Source organism: Fukomys damarensis, unplaced genomic scaffold, assembly GCF_012274545.1.
Source record: "Fukomys damarensis isolate Sample0158 unplaced genomic scaffold, DMR_v1.0_HiC HiC_scaffold_12, whole genome shotgun sequence".
Classification (NCBI taxonomy): Eukaryota; Metazoa; Chordata; class Mammalia; order Rodentia; family Bathyergidae; genus Fukomys; species Fukomys damarensis.
In genome coordinates, this window is record NW_022900924.1 from 47,982,682 (window position 1) to 47,997,275 (window position 14,594).

General features: G+C 39.7%; 1 protein-coding gene across 5 annotated transcripts in view; it reads right to left on the reverse strand.

Annotated features, from left to right (window-relative positions):
• Il1rap (interleukin 1 receptor accessory protein) overlaps positions 1-14,594 on the reverse strand; it is a 130,417-nt gene that overhangs the window by 83,897 nt on the left and 31,926 nt on the right. For all 5 annotated transcript variants that reach the window (XM_010624104.3, XM_010624107.2, XM_010624108.3 and 2 more), the window contains exon 2: positions 5,377-5,441. In XM_010624104.3, the coding sequence (XP_010622406.1) occupies positions 5,377-5,441 (65 nt within the window). The remainder of the gene's footprint in view (positions 1-5,376; positions 5,442-14,594) is intronic.

Below are 14,594 nucleotides of genomic sequence, written 5' to 3' on the forward strand. Positions count from 1 at the left end.
ATATATATATATATATATGTACATGGGATAAATTCAACTCCTTTGCCTTTACTTGTTCTATGAGCTAGTATGTGGTCTATTTTGGAGAATGACCTGTGTGCAGCCAAAAAGAATGTATATTCTGATTTTGTGGGGTGGAACACTATGCAGACGTCTATGTCCATTTGTTCAAAAGCTTGGTTCAGTTCAAGTATTTAGTTGTTGATTTTTTGTCTAGATGATCTGTCTCCTTGTGACAATGGGTATTGAGGTCCCCTACTACCATTATATCAGTGTTTATTTGGGTTTTCATGTCCCTTATAGTTGGGGACATTATTATTTGGTGCATATATATTTATGATTGTCATTTCTTCCTCTTGGATAGTTCCCTTTACAAAGATGTAGTGACCTTCTTTGTCTCACTTAATTAGTTTTGCTTTGAAATTTACTTTGTCCTCAAATAAGATAGCTATCCCTGCTTTTTTCCGAGTTCCTATTACATGGAGAACTGTTTTCCATCCTTTTACTTTCAGTCTATGAGTTTCTTTTTGAACTAGGTGTGTTTCTTGTACACACCATATTGTTAGATTTTGCTTCTTAATCCATCTTGCCAGTCTACATCTTTTGATTGGTGAATTGAGGCCATAAACACTGATGGTTATAACTGATGTATCAACTTATCATCATCAGGTTACTTGACTGCTGTTGGCGCTTTTTAATTTTCTCCCCCGTATTTAATTTCTTGCCTTGCCTGCTGGATTTGCTCTGTTGGGCCTTATGGAATTGTGATCTTCATAGTCTTTTTCTAGGATACTATTTAGAATTTTTTGGAGTGCTGGTTTGGTATTCATGAAGTTTTCCAAGTCATTGGAAGTGTCTTATTTCCCCAGCAATTTTGAAAGAGAGTTTTGCAGGATACATCAGTCTAGGTTGGAAATTGTTTTCTTTTAGGGCTTGAAATACTTCACGCCAGGCTCTCCTTGACTTGAGAGTTTGGGTTGAAAAGTATGCGGTGATTCTGATGAGCTTTCCTTTGCATGTGATTTGTTTCTTTTCTCCAATCATTTATAGAATTTCATAAGCATAAGTTCTATAGGCCTCACTTATATGTATGTCAAATTTTTTTGCTCAGTTTGGGAAGTTTTCTGCCATTAATTCTGTGAACAGCTTGTTTTTTTATTTCACTTGTATTTTCTCCTGCTTTTTCATGCCTCCTATCAGTCTTATATTATTCTTCTTTGTATCATCTAGGACCTGCTGGTTTGATTTCACACGTTCCCTTACTTTTTTAAAGAGATCCCTCTTTTCACGGTCTCTGACCATTCTGTCTTCTATGTATGATATTCTGTCTTCAGATTGGCTCAGTCTGTTATGTATACTTTCAATAGAGTTTTTAACCTCCTGGATACCTGTCTGAATCTGTTCCATGGATTCCATTTCTTTCCTGTGTTGGGCATTCATGGTTCCATTTCTTTCCTATTTGGGACATTCATGGCTTCTGTCATGGTCCTGAGCTCATGTGTTTTTTTTTTTTTTATCTGTTTCTCTTCTAGAGCCTCTAATCATGTCTTTATTCTGCTCACCATCTCTATAGTTACCTTGGAAATTATTTGTTTTACCTTTTTCTACAGCCTTATTCATCTGTTTCATTACTTCCTGTGCTATCAGTTCAGGATGTCCAGGTGGTTGATTATCAGACTTTTCCACCTCATTTCCTTCAGAATTTGCCTTTGATGAACAGGCTGCCTTAGTTTGTGCTGAGCCTTGCTTGAATATCGTCTCATATTTGTTTTTGTTGTTGGTACTGTCCTTGGTTTTATTCCTGTGTTAATACTTCAATCTTCCAGGTATAGCTGGTCTTTAGGTTTTGAGTCTCTAATGACTCTGAGGCTATCTCATTTTCATTATACTAGGAAGGACAACTGATTAAATCAATCACAACACCTTAGCCCAAGTCATGCAATCAACAACACAATAGCATCAAGCACAACTTAGAAAAATGACAATTGGTGGTAGTTATTAATCTATCACCTGTAACTGTGTGAATTAAATCAAAATCAAGGTTAGGACTTAGAACAATGGCCTTTTTGACCCCCTGTGCCTCCACAGTGTGAATCCAGGTACCAGCCCAGACAGGAGGCCAGAGGCACTGGGGGGGTGGTCTGCAGGCACCTGCATGGCTGTGCCTCGCACCATTCCCCTCTCTGGTCCTCTTTTCTTTTCAAAAATGGGAGATAGGACATTCCAGTCTATGCTATGATTTTCATTTAAAAATCAAGTGGAGATGGAAATATAAATGCTAAATGTTTTTAATAAGGAACTTTGTTATTGCTATTATAATCACAACATTATAATTATATTGTCACTGTTACAATTAGCAAGCTTTCATTCCTTAAATAAAAATAATGCTGGAGATTCTGTGCATTTATGAACACCAGAGATGAAAATGTTGCTTGTCCATCCCTAAAGGGATAAAGAAATTGCAGCTCTGCTACCAGTCGACCATGGTCTGAACTCAGACTTCAGTGCCCTGAAAGTCAGTTCACTGCACTTGAGCTTCACTGCCTGACATGAAATCTGCACTTTCATTAAGACAAGAACCCGCAGCACAGAGAGTGCCTCTTGCACCACCAACTCTGCCTGCATCTCCACCCCTGCAGCAGGTGACACCTCCGTGCACAGAAAGGTTGATCTTCCCTCAAGATGAGCAATGATCCGTTTTTCTTTCCCAAAGGCTGATGGCCCTTTTTATTTTTGTCCACAACACTTCCTTTTTGTCCCTCTCCCTCCAGCGAGGAAGTCCAGCCCTGACATGAACACAATATACCTCTTCATGAGGAAGGCAAATGAGTACGCTCCAGATGGGCCTGGGCATTACAACATGTTTCCTGCTCCATGGTGACCCAATGAAGCTGGTATGAGAACTCATCTTATTCAAGACGGCCACTTCCCTGGCCGAAGTATGAGTCACAGTTCCTGGGTAGAAAGCTCACTTACCAGCAACACTTGGAGAACTGGGGGGTGTCCTTGGATGGATACAGTAAAGGTCATTCAGACCAGCCGCACTGCCAGGACCCCTGGGCAGGCCCCAGATCTAGCGGACTGCTGGGAATTCCTGATCTCTCAACAAAAGAAACACAGTCACCTCTCCCTTCCCTTCAGGGTGAAGAAGGACATGAAAACACAGAGATGAATTGCTAATATGGATTTAAACACTTCTATCATAAAACCAGCCAACTGGGGGGAGAAAGAGGAGATAGATGTGAAGCAAAGTTTATTCATTGAACATCGAGCATCTACTTTGTCTCCATGTGTTGATTATTCTTGGAATGTACGGAGAAAAAATGTAAAACACAAATGTATATCCTCAGATAGCTTAAAATCAGAGACAGAGGGAATGATGAGCTAAACCGTAGAAGGGGGAAGAGAAGGACGAAGGGAAGGAGGGAGGGGAGGAGAGGACAGGAAGGGAAGAACAGGGGTTGGGGAAGAAAAAGAGAAGGAAGGAGAAAAAGGAGAGGAGAAGAGAGACGGAGTCAGGAAATACTTGGTTAGAAGAACACTAGAGCAAAGTACAGGGATAGAGTGACTGACGTGACTATTTTAGTTAAAAACAGCCATGAAATGCCTCTGTGAGCAGACAAACTTCAAACATCAAACTGAATCAAATCAAATAAGAACAAATGATAATGAGGGCTTATACTCAAAATATATAAAAATCAGTATATCAAGTCACTCACCAATCAAATGCAACACCTAGCCTAGCAAGACAGATGATGATATTCTAGGGCACCCCAGCAGGGTACCAATGTACCCCTACTGAGCATCAGCCCTGGTTACAATGCATACTTTGCTCTATGAAGTCTCAAAGGCCCTCAAGTTTAGACATTATCTGCTTTCAGCTTTGAGCTGCACTCTGTCCCAGTTATACCCCTTTGTCACAGTTATTTCTGGTTTCTGATACAATACTTTAAGTGACAGAAAACTGAAATGCACCCTGCAAAAGTTATCAGGATGGTAGGAGGGCTCGAATCCATGCTATGTGAAGAATATATTGGAGAAACTGGGGTCACAGATGTATAATCACTGATGTAACAGCTCTAAAATCCTCTCACACGGAACAGAAATTAATGATATTCAAAGTATGGGCCATTGTATTCAGGGAAATTACACATGGGATCTTTTTAAAATGAGGATCCCTGTGTCTCTTGTACTAAAATTAAAGGAGCTTTGCATGAGGTGTTTTCTATTTCAATCATGCAGTTGAACCAAAGAAATTCATGGAAATGAAAAAGAGACACTCTTCAGTTTTATATACTAAAATCTGTCTAAAAAGTTGATCCATTCAAACATACAACAGCCTGAAAATAGAGGATCACTGATTAAAGGTCCTAGAGCAGCAACTGTGGAAAGAAGTGAAAGACCTCAGTAGTGGGCTTTCACCTCCGATTTCTTGTGATCTGGGTTCAGAGTGGCTGAGTTTGGTTGTTCAAAGAGAGGAAGGGGTGGAAGACAAGGAGAGAGGAAGGAAGGAAGGAGAACAGAAATGACAGGAAAGGAAGGGAAGGGAAGAGAAGAGAAAAAGAGGAGAGAAGATGAGACCAGGAGCTGGGGAGGAAAGTGGGCTTTCACCTTTGATTACATACCATCTCAGTACATAAGGGCTGAGTTTGGGTATCCAAACTCAAGAAAGGTCTTATTCAGTTCTTCTTTTGAAATGACATCCAAAGAAAAAAATGAAACTGAACCTACAGGCAAGCCCTTCTTGTCTACACTGAGGCAGTTTAATAAAAACTACTTCCCGCCGGGTGTGGTGGTGCATGCCTATAATCCCAGCACTTGGGAGGCTGAGGCAGGAGAATCACTGTGAGTTCAAGACCAACCTGGGCTACATAGTGAGTTCCAGGTCAGTCTCAACTACATAATGAGACCCTGTCTCAAAAAATAAAACCAAACCAACCAACCAAACAAACAAAATTACTTCCCTTCACACTCTGCTCCCTCCCTCCTTGCCCTCTCTTGCTTGTTAGTTGTTTTAAGGCCTCATGGTACTGTTAGCCACTGTGGCCTTCACTGCTGGTTCCTGCTTGGAAAACTGATTGCGCTACTCTTGTTACCATTTCCTTCTTCACCAAACCTAGGGTAAAGAAAGCAGTGCTCTGATTAACTTGGTTGTTAAGGTGAGGAAACCTTCCTGTAGAGACATACAACAAACCAAGAACACTGTGTCCTACGATGAAAAACAGCAGTGGTTCCTCCACTATTCTGAGATTCTGTGCTACCACAAAACGCCATGGAAATAAACAGCATAATGCTTTTTTAAATTCATTCTCACAAAGAGCTCATACCCTATATAAGACTTAAATTGTAATTGATTATTAAAAACTATTCACTTACCAGAGGCATCATTTGGCAGGATCCCAAAGAAGTAGATGGTCAGGACACACCATAGAATTCCCATCCTGTCAACATAAATCAGAAGGTAAGAGAGAGTACTGGCTACCTTCAAGCACTTAGATAATACGATGGCATTTGCATGTTGACTATAACTAAGAACTGTTCCAATATTTTTACAATATTAACAAGGTTAGCTGTCAAAACCAAACAATAAGACAGGGTGTGTTTTGCTTTGCCATTTAGTCTGCAATCTTCAAACTACAAACAATGAAAGAAACTCAGACAAGTTGAAATAATATAACCAAGTAGTAGAGCCATGATGAAACATGAGCTACCTGGTTCCAAAACTCTTTCTGAACTACTGAACAATAACTTCGGATGGAAAAACAAATACTATCATCTGGGTTTTCTGATGAAAAGTCACATTTTTGGCTGTTAAATATGACCCACTTCCCCTGTCTCAAATTCCTTTGACCTCAGTGGAAACTGCATGTCCCAGGTACCTTTCCTTGTTAGTGATGAATGAGAAAGCCCAGAAATCCTGGAGTTGGACTAAGTCTGCAGTCCCCAGAGCTTTGAATTTACATAAAGGGAGAATATAAGAGCTCCTGCTCTTCTCTCTGGGAGAGACAAATGAGGAGGCAGGAGTCCAATTTCTGTGCTCTTTAGCCTTCCTACTGAGAACCAGAAGAAACTTGCCAACCAGCACATCGCGTGACTTTACATTTGGTTGTGTGCTCTTGTGTGGAGAAGACCTAGAGATTTAACAACTTGGCAAAGTATTTCTTTTCCTACTACCTTAGACATGCTGGCCACCAAGTACAAATCTCTGTAGGGCTATAGATACTGGGAGAATGAAAAATTCCGTATGCCCAAGACCTCTTCCTGTTCTGGGGAAGACCCTGTTCATATGACAGTGCTTGCGATGGTCTTGATAACTTCTCCAGACCTTATCTCTAGAAATGGAGATCTATACCTACATGGGGATGGCAACAGTCAACGGTCTCAAATAGCTGACGTCACAAATTTTACCACCACGGTGACGGGCCAGCCTAACATGCAAAGAAGTATTTCATGAGTGCCCATAAGACATCCGGTAAAGTGGGCCACTTGGAAGAACGCGACATGGAAAGAGAAGTATCAACCGGTGCAGCCAGGCAATCCAGGCTGCGTGGTTAAATGAGAGGACAAGGGGAGTCTCCACCCCGTCACCTGTTTTCTCACATACTCCACCGGAAATTTCTGATTCGCATCAGGCCTCCTTCTTTACCTTAGCTGTTCACAGACTGGAGGTGAGTTTACTGTCTCATAAGCAACCACAGTATCTGAGAGACTATGTGTCTCTTTTTTCCCCCCACAACTCCTCCTTTCTGATCTTTATACCATTACCTCCTGGGAAGTGGCTTTCCATCATTCCTGCATTTATTCTATCAAATATGTACTGAGCCTTGGGAGGGGGCATAGCTCAGCGGTAGCATATTTTCCTACCACAACCAAAGCCTTGGGCTTGATCCCCAGGCTCCACAAAACCAAAAACAAAATAATGTACTGAGCATTTTCTGTTTACAAGTTCCTATAAAATAAGTGGAAGGGCAGGAAAGACGTAGGACCTTTTCTAGAGGCAGTACTGCAGTTGATAACCCCACACAACTTAATATCACCAATTATGTGTAAAATACACGCATGAGACACTCTCAGGGAATACAAAGATTTATCAGATAGGCCTCACAACACTAGGGAGAGTCTAGCAAGGACTCAAAATGTATATAAAAAATAAAGGGCTGGGGATGTAGCTCAGGAGCAGCTGCTTGCCTTGCAAGCGCAAGTTCCCGAGTTCGATCCCTGGTACAAGAAAAAAAAAAGTAACTTCAACACAAAGTAAGAAGCAATACAAATCGAGAGGAATGGAAAAGTGTTATCGACAATTAGCAAAAGAAATCTATTACTCAGCCAAGGAAGTCAAAGAAGAGAAAACATAAGAGGTGCTTTCTAACTGTGTGAGTAGTGGCTCAATCACTCAGAAGGGAGGCAGAGAAAAGCACATACAAGAAAAAGAAACTTATGGTGGAGAATACTGTTCACACCTCATGAAAACATGGAACATAAATAGGAAAACGTCTATAAATAACTCAGTTTGGCTCATTTACAGTGTATTAGGAAAAGAACTACAAATGATGTTTTTTTTTTTTTTTTTTGGAAAGCAGAGAGCATTAGGATCAGAATATGCCAAGGACCTGAAGAGGAGGCTAAAGATGGGGTTGAACTTAAATAGTAAATAAGGAATCACTGAAATTTTCTGCTTATAGGAATGATATAATCACCACATTCGGCTTTCTGGAGGTCAGTCTGCCAGGCACGTGGTGGATAGACTGCCACTGAATCCTGTTTTGGAATCATCTTGGATCCTGAGACTGTCACTGCAATAATTGCTATCCCCCTAGCACTGTCATCTATAAACTTGATCAGCATGCTACCTATGTCATCATCAAAGTCATTAATAAAAGTAATTAATAATTCTGCATGAATCCTTGTCAGCAAGACCAACTAAATATTTCACGGCAGATTCAGGGCATGGTGATTTCAGCCCCCCGACTCAGCTATCCCAGAGCATTCAGGCCTTCCAAATTGCTGGAAGCTATTGAAAAAAAAAAAAAAAAAAAAAAAACAGGTTGCAAAATGTGTTATAAACCCAGTCATATAAAAACTAGTTTCACAAATTAGGAACAGAGCTAGCAAAAGGTACAGCAAATTGATGGTAGCTACCTGAGTAATACAATTCCTAAAGCAACACTCAGAAGACATTCTAATTAGTGTGACGGAGGACCTCAATTGATATTCCCCAAAGTAACTGAATCATGCCAGACAAAGCAGCAGCAGCATCAGGTCACTGAGGTAAAAGCTAAGCTAAAGATAACCTTGGAGCAAACACAAGTGCAGGGTTAGTTCTTCCCTGTGATGAATTCAAATAACACACAAAAGAAATGCCTTTGCTGGTTTTGAGAGAACACCAAGGTTAGCGGGAGGCAGCTGGCTGGACTGAATCCTCTGGGAGGATGCTGGTTCTTTTAACACTGTCTTGCACTCAACCTTAGAACTGTAATACTACAAGCATTAATATGATTTTGGCTCCCTTTTTAAGGGAGAGGGTGATAGATCAAAGATGGAGAAATTGTCAAAGGAAAATCTCTAATAATGCATGAGTCCAGCGTCTGAACTACCACTCAGTTTAGATTATTGTGGTGGTCAACTCTTGCCCTTGCTTCAGGTGACTGGAACTTAACATACAATAAATTCCAAAAGTCAACCTGCATCATCCATTTTATGTACAATATGATTATTTTCATTCCCCCTTAGGTACTGATATTTCTTCATGTTTAACACCAGTGTTTCCCAATGTGTCCATTTGGATTCATACATTATCAAGCTAGAAGTTTCAATATGCACTCATTTTATGAAATCAAAGAAAATATTAATGAGGCTTGTTCACATGTGCGTTGACATCTATCCCTGTATATGGCACTTCCTGTTGTCTGCATTCTCTGCACTGGATAAACTTAAGGCTGTCCTTACCTCTGAGTTACCCTGACCACTGGATTCTCTCATCCAGCCAGCAAGTGACCGGGTGACACCAGTTTGCTGCAATAAGCTGGTATTTGCTCTGGATCACCATCTGCTCAACCTTTCTTATGCACAGAGCCATGTCACCTAACCATGGACTGGACTTCTGATTCCCTGATCCGCTACATAGCTCCATAGTCATATAATAAGTACTTCTTTAACTTCACCAGGTTGATGGCGCTGGGACCTTCAGCCTGATGCCTGTCAGTGCCAGGAACCTCCTTTTCCCCACTGTAATTCTCCTGTAATCATGAAGCAGCTATCGCTTGCTCCAGTTTTCCATGGTTGACAAATGCCCTTTGCTAGAATCTGCCCACTGAAAAGGGCCATTAACAGTAGGAGCAAACTTTACATGACCCTCCTCATACGGGGAAATCCTTACCTTGCTATCAAACCATGCCCTTAAGTTGTCTATCCTGATCTCATCCATATTTTTCCATTTCGCTTCTCTAAGTCACTAAAACTTTTAGTAGGTTTCACATCGGTGTCTACTTAAAATATAACAAATGTTTGCAGGACACAGGCCAATCTAACAATTACCTATTTTACAGAAAAGAATATGCTAGTATTATCTTTATAGAGTTCTCAAAAATTAGGTAGCCCTAAGGAAGAAATTAGGAGGATATTCACCATCAATTTTCATCTAGTTTACAGTTTTTGAACCATAAAAGGATCTTTATGCAGCCTTTGTCAGAACCCAGCACTTATCAGTAAACAAGAGTTCTGACAGAGTGACATGGGAGGTTCTAATTCTGGAAACTATGAAAGAAGCATAATCCACCCTATCTTTCTTAGATGTGAACACATCTATAAAACATGAGCATAATGTAGGGAACAACTTTTTTTGATAACAGCATATTCTTTTTAAGTGTGGAGAAAACATCCACTAAGACAGGTCATATCATGTACCACAAATCAAACCATAACAAATTTAAAGCCAGGCATGGTGGTGCACTCCTGTAATCCCAGCACTTGGGAGGCTGAGGCAGGAGGATCTCTGTGAGTTCAAGACCAGCCTGGGCTACATAGTGAGTTCCAGGTCAGTCTCAACTACATAGTGACACCCTGTCTCAAAAAAAAAAAAAAAGAAAAAAAAAAAACCTGAAAAAATAAAACAAAAGCAAACCAAAGCAGATTTAAAGTACTCCAGAGTATGTTAGTTATCTAATCACAGAGTTGAAGTGAACTTCAAAATTAAAACTAAATAACCCAAGAATCCAAAATAAAGCTTCAAGGAAAGTTGCAAAAAAAAAAAAATTTTTTTTTGAATGGGCTGAAAATGAACATATAACACAACAAATGTGTTCTGAGAGGCTACTTCATTGCATTAAAGGCTCATATTAGAAAAGAGCAATGATCTCAAATCAATAATCTAAATTTCCACCTTAAGAAGATAGAAAAAGAAAATATGTGGACCACAAAATGAAAGGGGAATTATGCATTCGTAACAGATAACTTTAAAATAGAAATAATAAAGAACATTAACTATGAATACTTTGCTGTAAACAATAACATCAATACACTTCCAGCCAGATGAATGCAGGAAAAAACATACACAGCACTAAAAATGGGACTAGAAAAAGAGACGTGACTATTGATCATAGAGGTGTTTAAATTAATATATGGCAATTCTACAAACTCTACACACATGAATTCTACAACACTGACCAGTTTCTATGAAATTACATGCTGCCAAAGCTCAACTGATATGAAGTAACCTGAATTTTCTTACATCTGTTAAAGAAAATGAAATATATTTATCTCTAAAATCTCCTGATGCTAACACCTAGATTTTCACCTTGAAAACCCTAAGCGGAGAACTAACTATGTCACATTTTACTTGCTCTTCTGACCCACAGCAATGTGCATTAATATGTGGACTTTTAACGAAGCATTTTACTATTTTGCTACAGTAGTAACAGAAAATAATACAAGAGATAATCCATCTTGCCCAATTGAAAAACTCAACATGAAGAGATATACAATTCCCCCCAAATAAACTTACAGATTTAATCCCAATCAAAATCCCAGCAATTTTTTTTCAGATCTAGAAGAGCTACTTCTAATATTTACAGAGAAAGTGAAAGGCTATATAATATTTGAATCCAGTTTTCAAAGAAGAATAAAGTTAGAGAAATCACACTACAAATACCTTAAATTTAAAATGTTAAAAATGAAGAGATGCTCTAGAAAAAAAATAATACGCAGAAGGCAAATGAATGATAAAAGTATTCAAAATCATTGGTCATTAAGGAAAAGTATACAAAAAGAAAAGAAAATAGCATTACACAGCTGACAGAAAGACTGGAAAGAATTGTGAAACTACTAAGTATCAAAAGAGAATGTAAAGCAACTGGAAATTTCATACTACGGAATATGCAATTGTACAGGCAAGACGAAAATAGTGCAGTACTTTCTTGTAGAGTCAACTATAATCTCATCAAGCAATGTAGTCACATCTCGTTCCTAGGTATTTTTCCAATGAAAAGTATAAGTGATGTTCACAAAGAATGCTAAACATGAATATTTGCAGCAGCTATCTCACTACCTGCCCAACTGAGGGAAGACAGGCGGTATTCCACAGGTGAATGGACTGGCAAACTCTGGTACCTTCAAAAACCAGAATGCTATTCAGCAACCCCAAACCGTGAGCTTTATAAACTCTATATCCATAAACAACTTGGATCAACCTCAAAGGCTTTGTGAGAGACGGAAGAAGCCGGTCTGAGGAGCCTCCCTACTGCAGGATTCCATTTAAATGACATTCTCAGAATGACTGACAGAGAACAGCCTGGAAAGGTCAGGATAACAGAAGAGTCCAGTATCAGAGAAGAACAAGAGTACTGTGACCTCATTATGGCAGTAGTTATGCGGTGCAATGTAAGAGTTAAAAATCACAGAGCTCCACGCCTACAAGTGTCCATGTCCTTGTACACTAATTAAAAATATATTTTTCTTTTTTAAAAAACCGAACAAATGATTTGCGAGGCCTTTTAAGCAAGATGAATAAATGAAGACCGCTTCAACACAAATATGCTTTCTATTTTCAGCATGCATTTTGAGCATAACACAATCTTGTCATTAAGTACTCAATGTTCCAGAAAAGTCTAGCAGTGGATTCACAGAGAGAAGAGATCAATGAACTGTCCCAACTTTCAGCTCATCAAGCTAGTGCTGCTCACCTTCACTAATAGAACAGCAGAGTCAGAGTTCACAGGAGAGAACATCAGCACGTTGCTCTTAGATAGGCTCAGCCCCCGTGGCTTCAAAGTGCTTGGAAGTCGGAGTGCACAGCTATAACAGGACATACCACCCGCCATCTTTAGAAGCTTGGAATGCAACGAGAGAGCATATTGGTTTCCTTTTGTTCCTTAATATTTTGAATAGCAACATGCACTGAGGGGTGAGGGAAGAAATATCATGAAGTCCTGCCTCACCGGAGAGAACAAGAACTGGGCTTTCAGTGAGAGGAAGGTGAGAGAGCAATTTTAAAAGAGCACTGAACTTGAGTTCGGCATCTGGCCCCATGATCTTGCAAATTCAGGAAAGCCTGCAATCTGCTCGGTCTTCAGGACCAATTTAAGAGTGAATGACGTGCTACAAGCGCACGATGCTCTTTTAAATGAAGTCAGGAAAGAAGTTCTACTGCACCCTCTCTGTAGTGTGTGGAAAACACGAAGGCTAAGTATTCTCCACTGAGCGACACTGAGGCAGGTGGATGATACAAATCTCATCTTTTTTAAAAAGGAATATTCCTGATAATTCTCTGTAGATTACTAGCATTGTCCAGGAACATCAAAAGCCCTTGGTAAATGCTGGTTTGTTTTGTTTTGTTTTGTTTTTTTGTTTTGTTTTGTTTTTTGGTACCAAGGATTCTAGACAGTGCTTTGTGCTTGTGAGGCAGGTGCAGTGCCGCTGAGCTAAATCTCCAGCCCAGCAAATGCTGGTTATTAAGTGAGATGATAGATGTGAAAGACATGAAACTGTGGAGCAACAGAAATCATGGGCTACCACTAATACTATTTACAAAGAAGCACCCAAGTAACTTGGTTAACAGTCACAATCAGCCACAGGATTGTGATAATGTTCTGTGTTTTGGATAAAGGCTACCCAATAAAAAAATGAACAAGCTTTATTTTAATTTTTAGCTACTTCAAAAGCCAGGCATGGTTGCATACCCCTGTAAAACCAGCATTTGGGAGGCTGAGTCAGGACAATTGCTATGAGTTCCAGGCCAACTCTGGCTAGTGTGTCCAAGGCCAGACTTAAGTACATAGTGAGACCCTGTCTCAAAAAAAAAAAAAAATTAGACATTTTGCTGTTAGTGTGTTATATTTCTGTAAAATAATATGGAAGAAATCTTGCTTCGTTGAATTTAAAGAATGTTTAAAACAATAGGAATAACTTGAAAGGTAGATAATAACTATAGACACACACATCTTTAAATCAAAATAGTAGATTCAATCTAATACATACTGTGACTACTGAGTCATGTCTGGGAACTCGAGGGTTGAAGGTAGAAAAATGACAATGAGAGGGTATAACACAGGTTCTAATTCACTCAGCAAATACATATCGAGCCTTGAACACAGTCTGGAGAAGGAGAAGGGATAGAAAGTGCCCTTGTCCTCACAAAGATTGCAATTCTAAGACACAGGAAAGCCCAAAGCCCGGAGAACGTGCCACAGCAGAGCAGGCATTTCTTTTTCTTTTTCTTTCTTTCCTTTTTTTTTTTTTTTTTTTTTTTTTTTCTTTTTTTTTTTTTTTTTTTTTTTTTGAGACAGTGTCTCCCTACATAGTTGAGACTGACCTGGAACTCACCATGCAGCCCAGACTGATCTCAAACTCACAGCGATCCTCCTGCCTCAGCCTCCCAAGTTCTGGGATTACAAGTGTGCACCACCAGGCCAGGCCAGCAGAGGCATTTCTAAGCATGCGTGAGCACAGAGCAGAAAGCACCACCCTGGTGTCACAGGTGCCATTTGACGTTCAAGTAGGAAATTAAGTGAAATTAGAATGACCACAGCCACAAAAGAATCGGACCACCTTGTGGAGCAGGAAGCAATCACCTCCAGGTTTGGAAATTAATTACTCTTCTCAGCGTAGGAAAGCTTCCTGGCCATCTGAGGTCTTTCTCTCCTTAAATTTCATGTAGCAACTTGCTCACTAATGAGCTCTCTAATTCGAAGGGATGGCCTGAGGACCATGATCCTGTCTGCGAGATCCTCTAGAGAAAGGCGCCTTCTGCAAACTGTTACAAAGGGCACAAAAACAAAACCGAGGCTATGTATTCATGGATTTACCCACAACAACTGCATACACTCGCTTCTGAGTCTACAGCACCTTCAGGTTTCATTCAAATCAAGGGTTATTTATTGGGCCGGCATTGCATAACAACAGAAATGGTGCAGAATATGAAAATCAACAAACTGTTCTTAAAACTAGGAATCTTACAATTTGGGAGCGAAGTCAGACAAACACAAGAGAAAAAGAAAGGAAAAATGTGGAAAAAAAAAAAAAAGAAACAGAAAGCAAACAGTTTAGTTCCATACAATCTTGCCACTTACAATGTGTTTCTTAAACTCTCATATCCTATAATG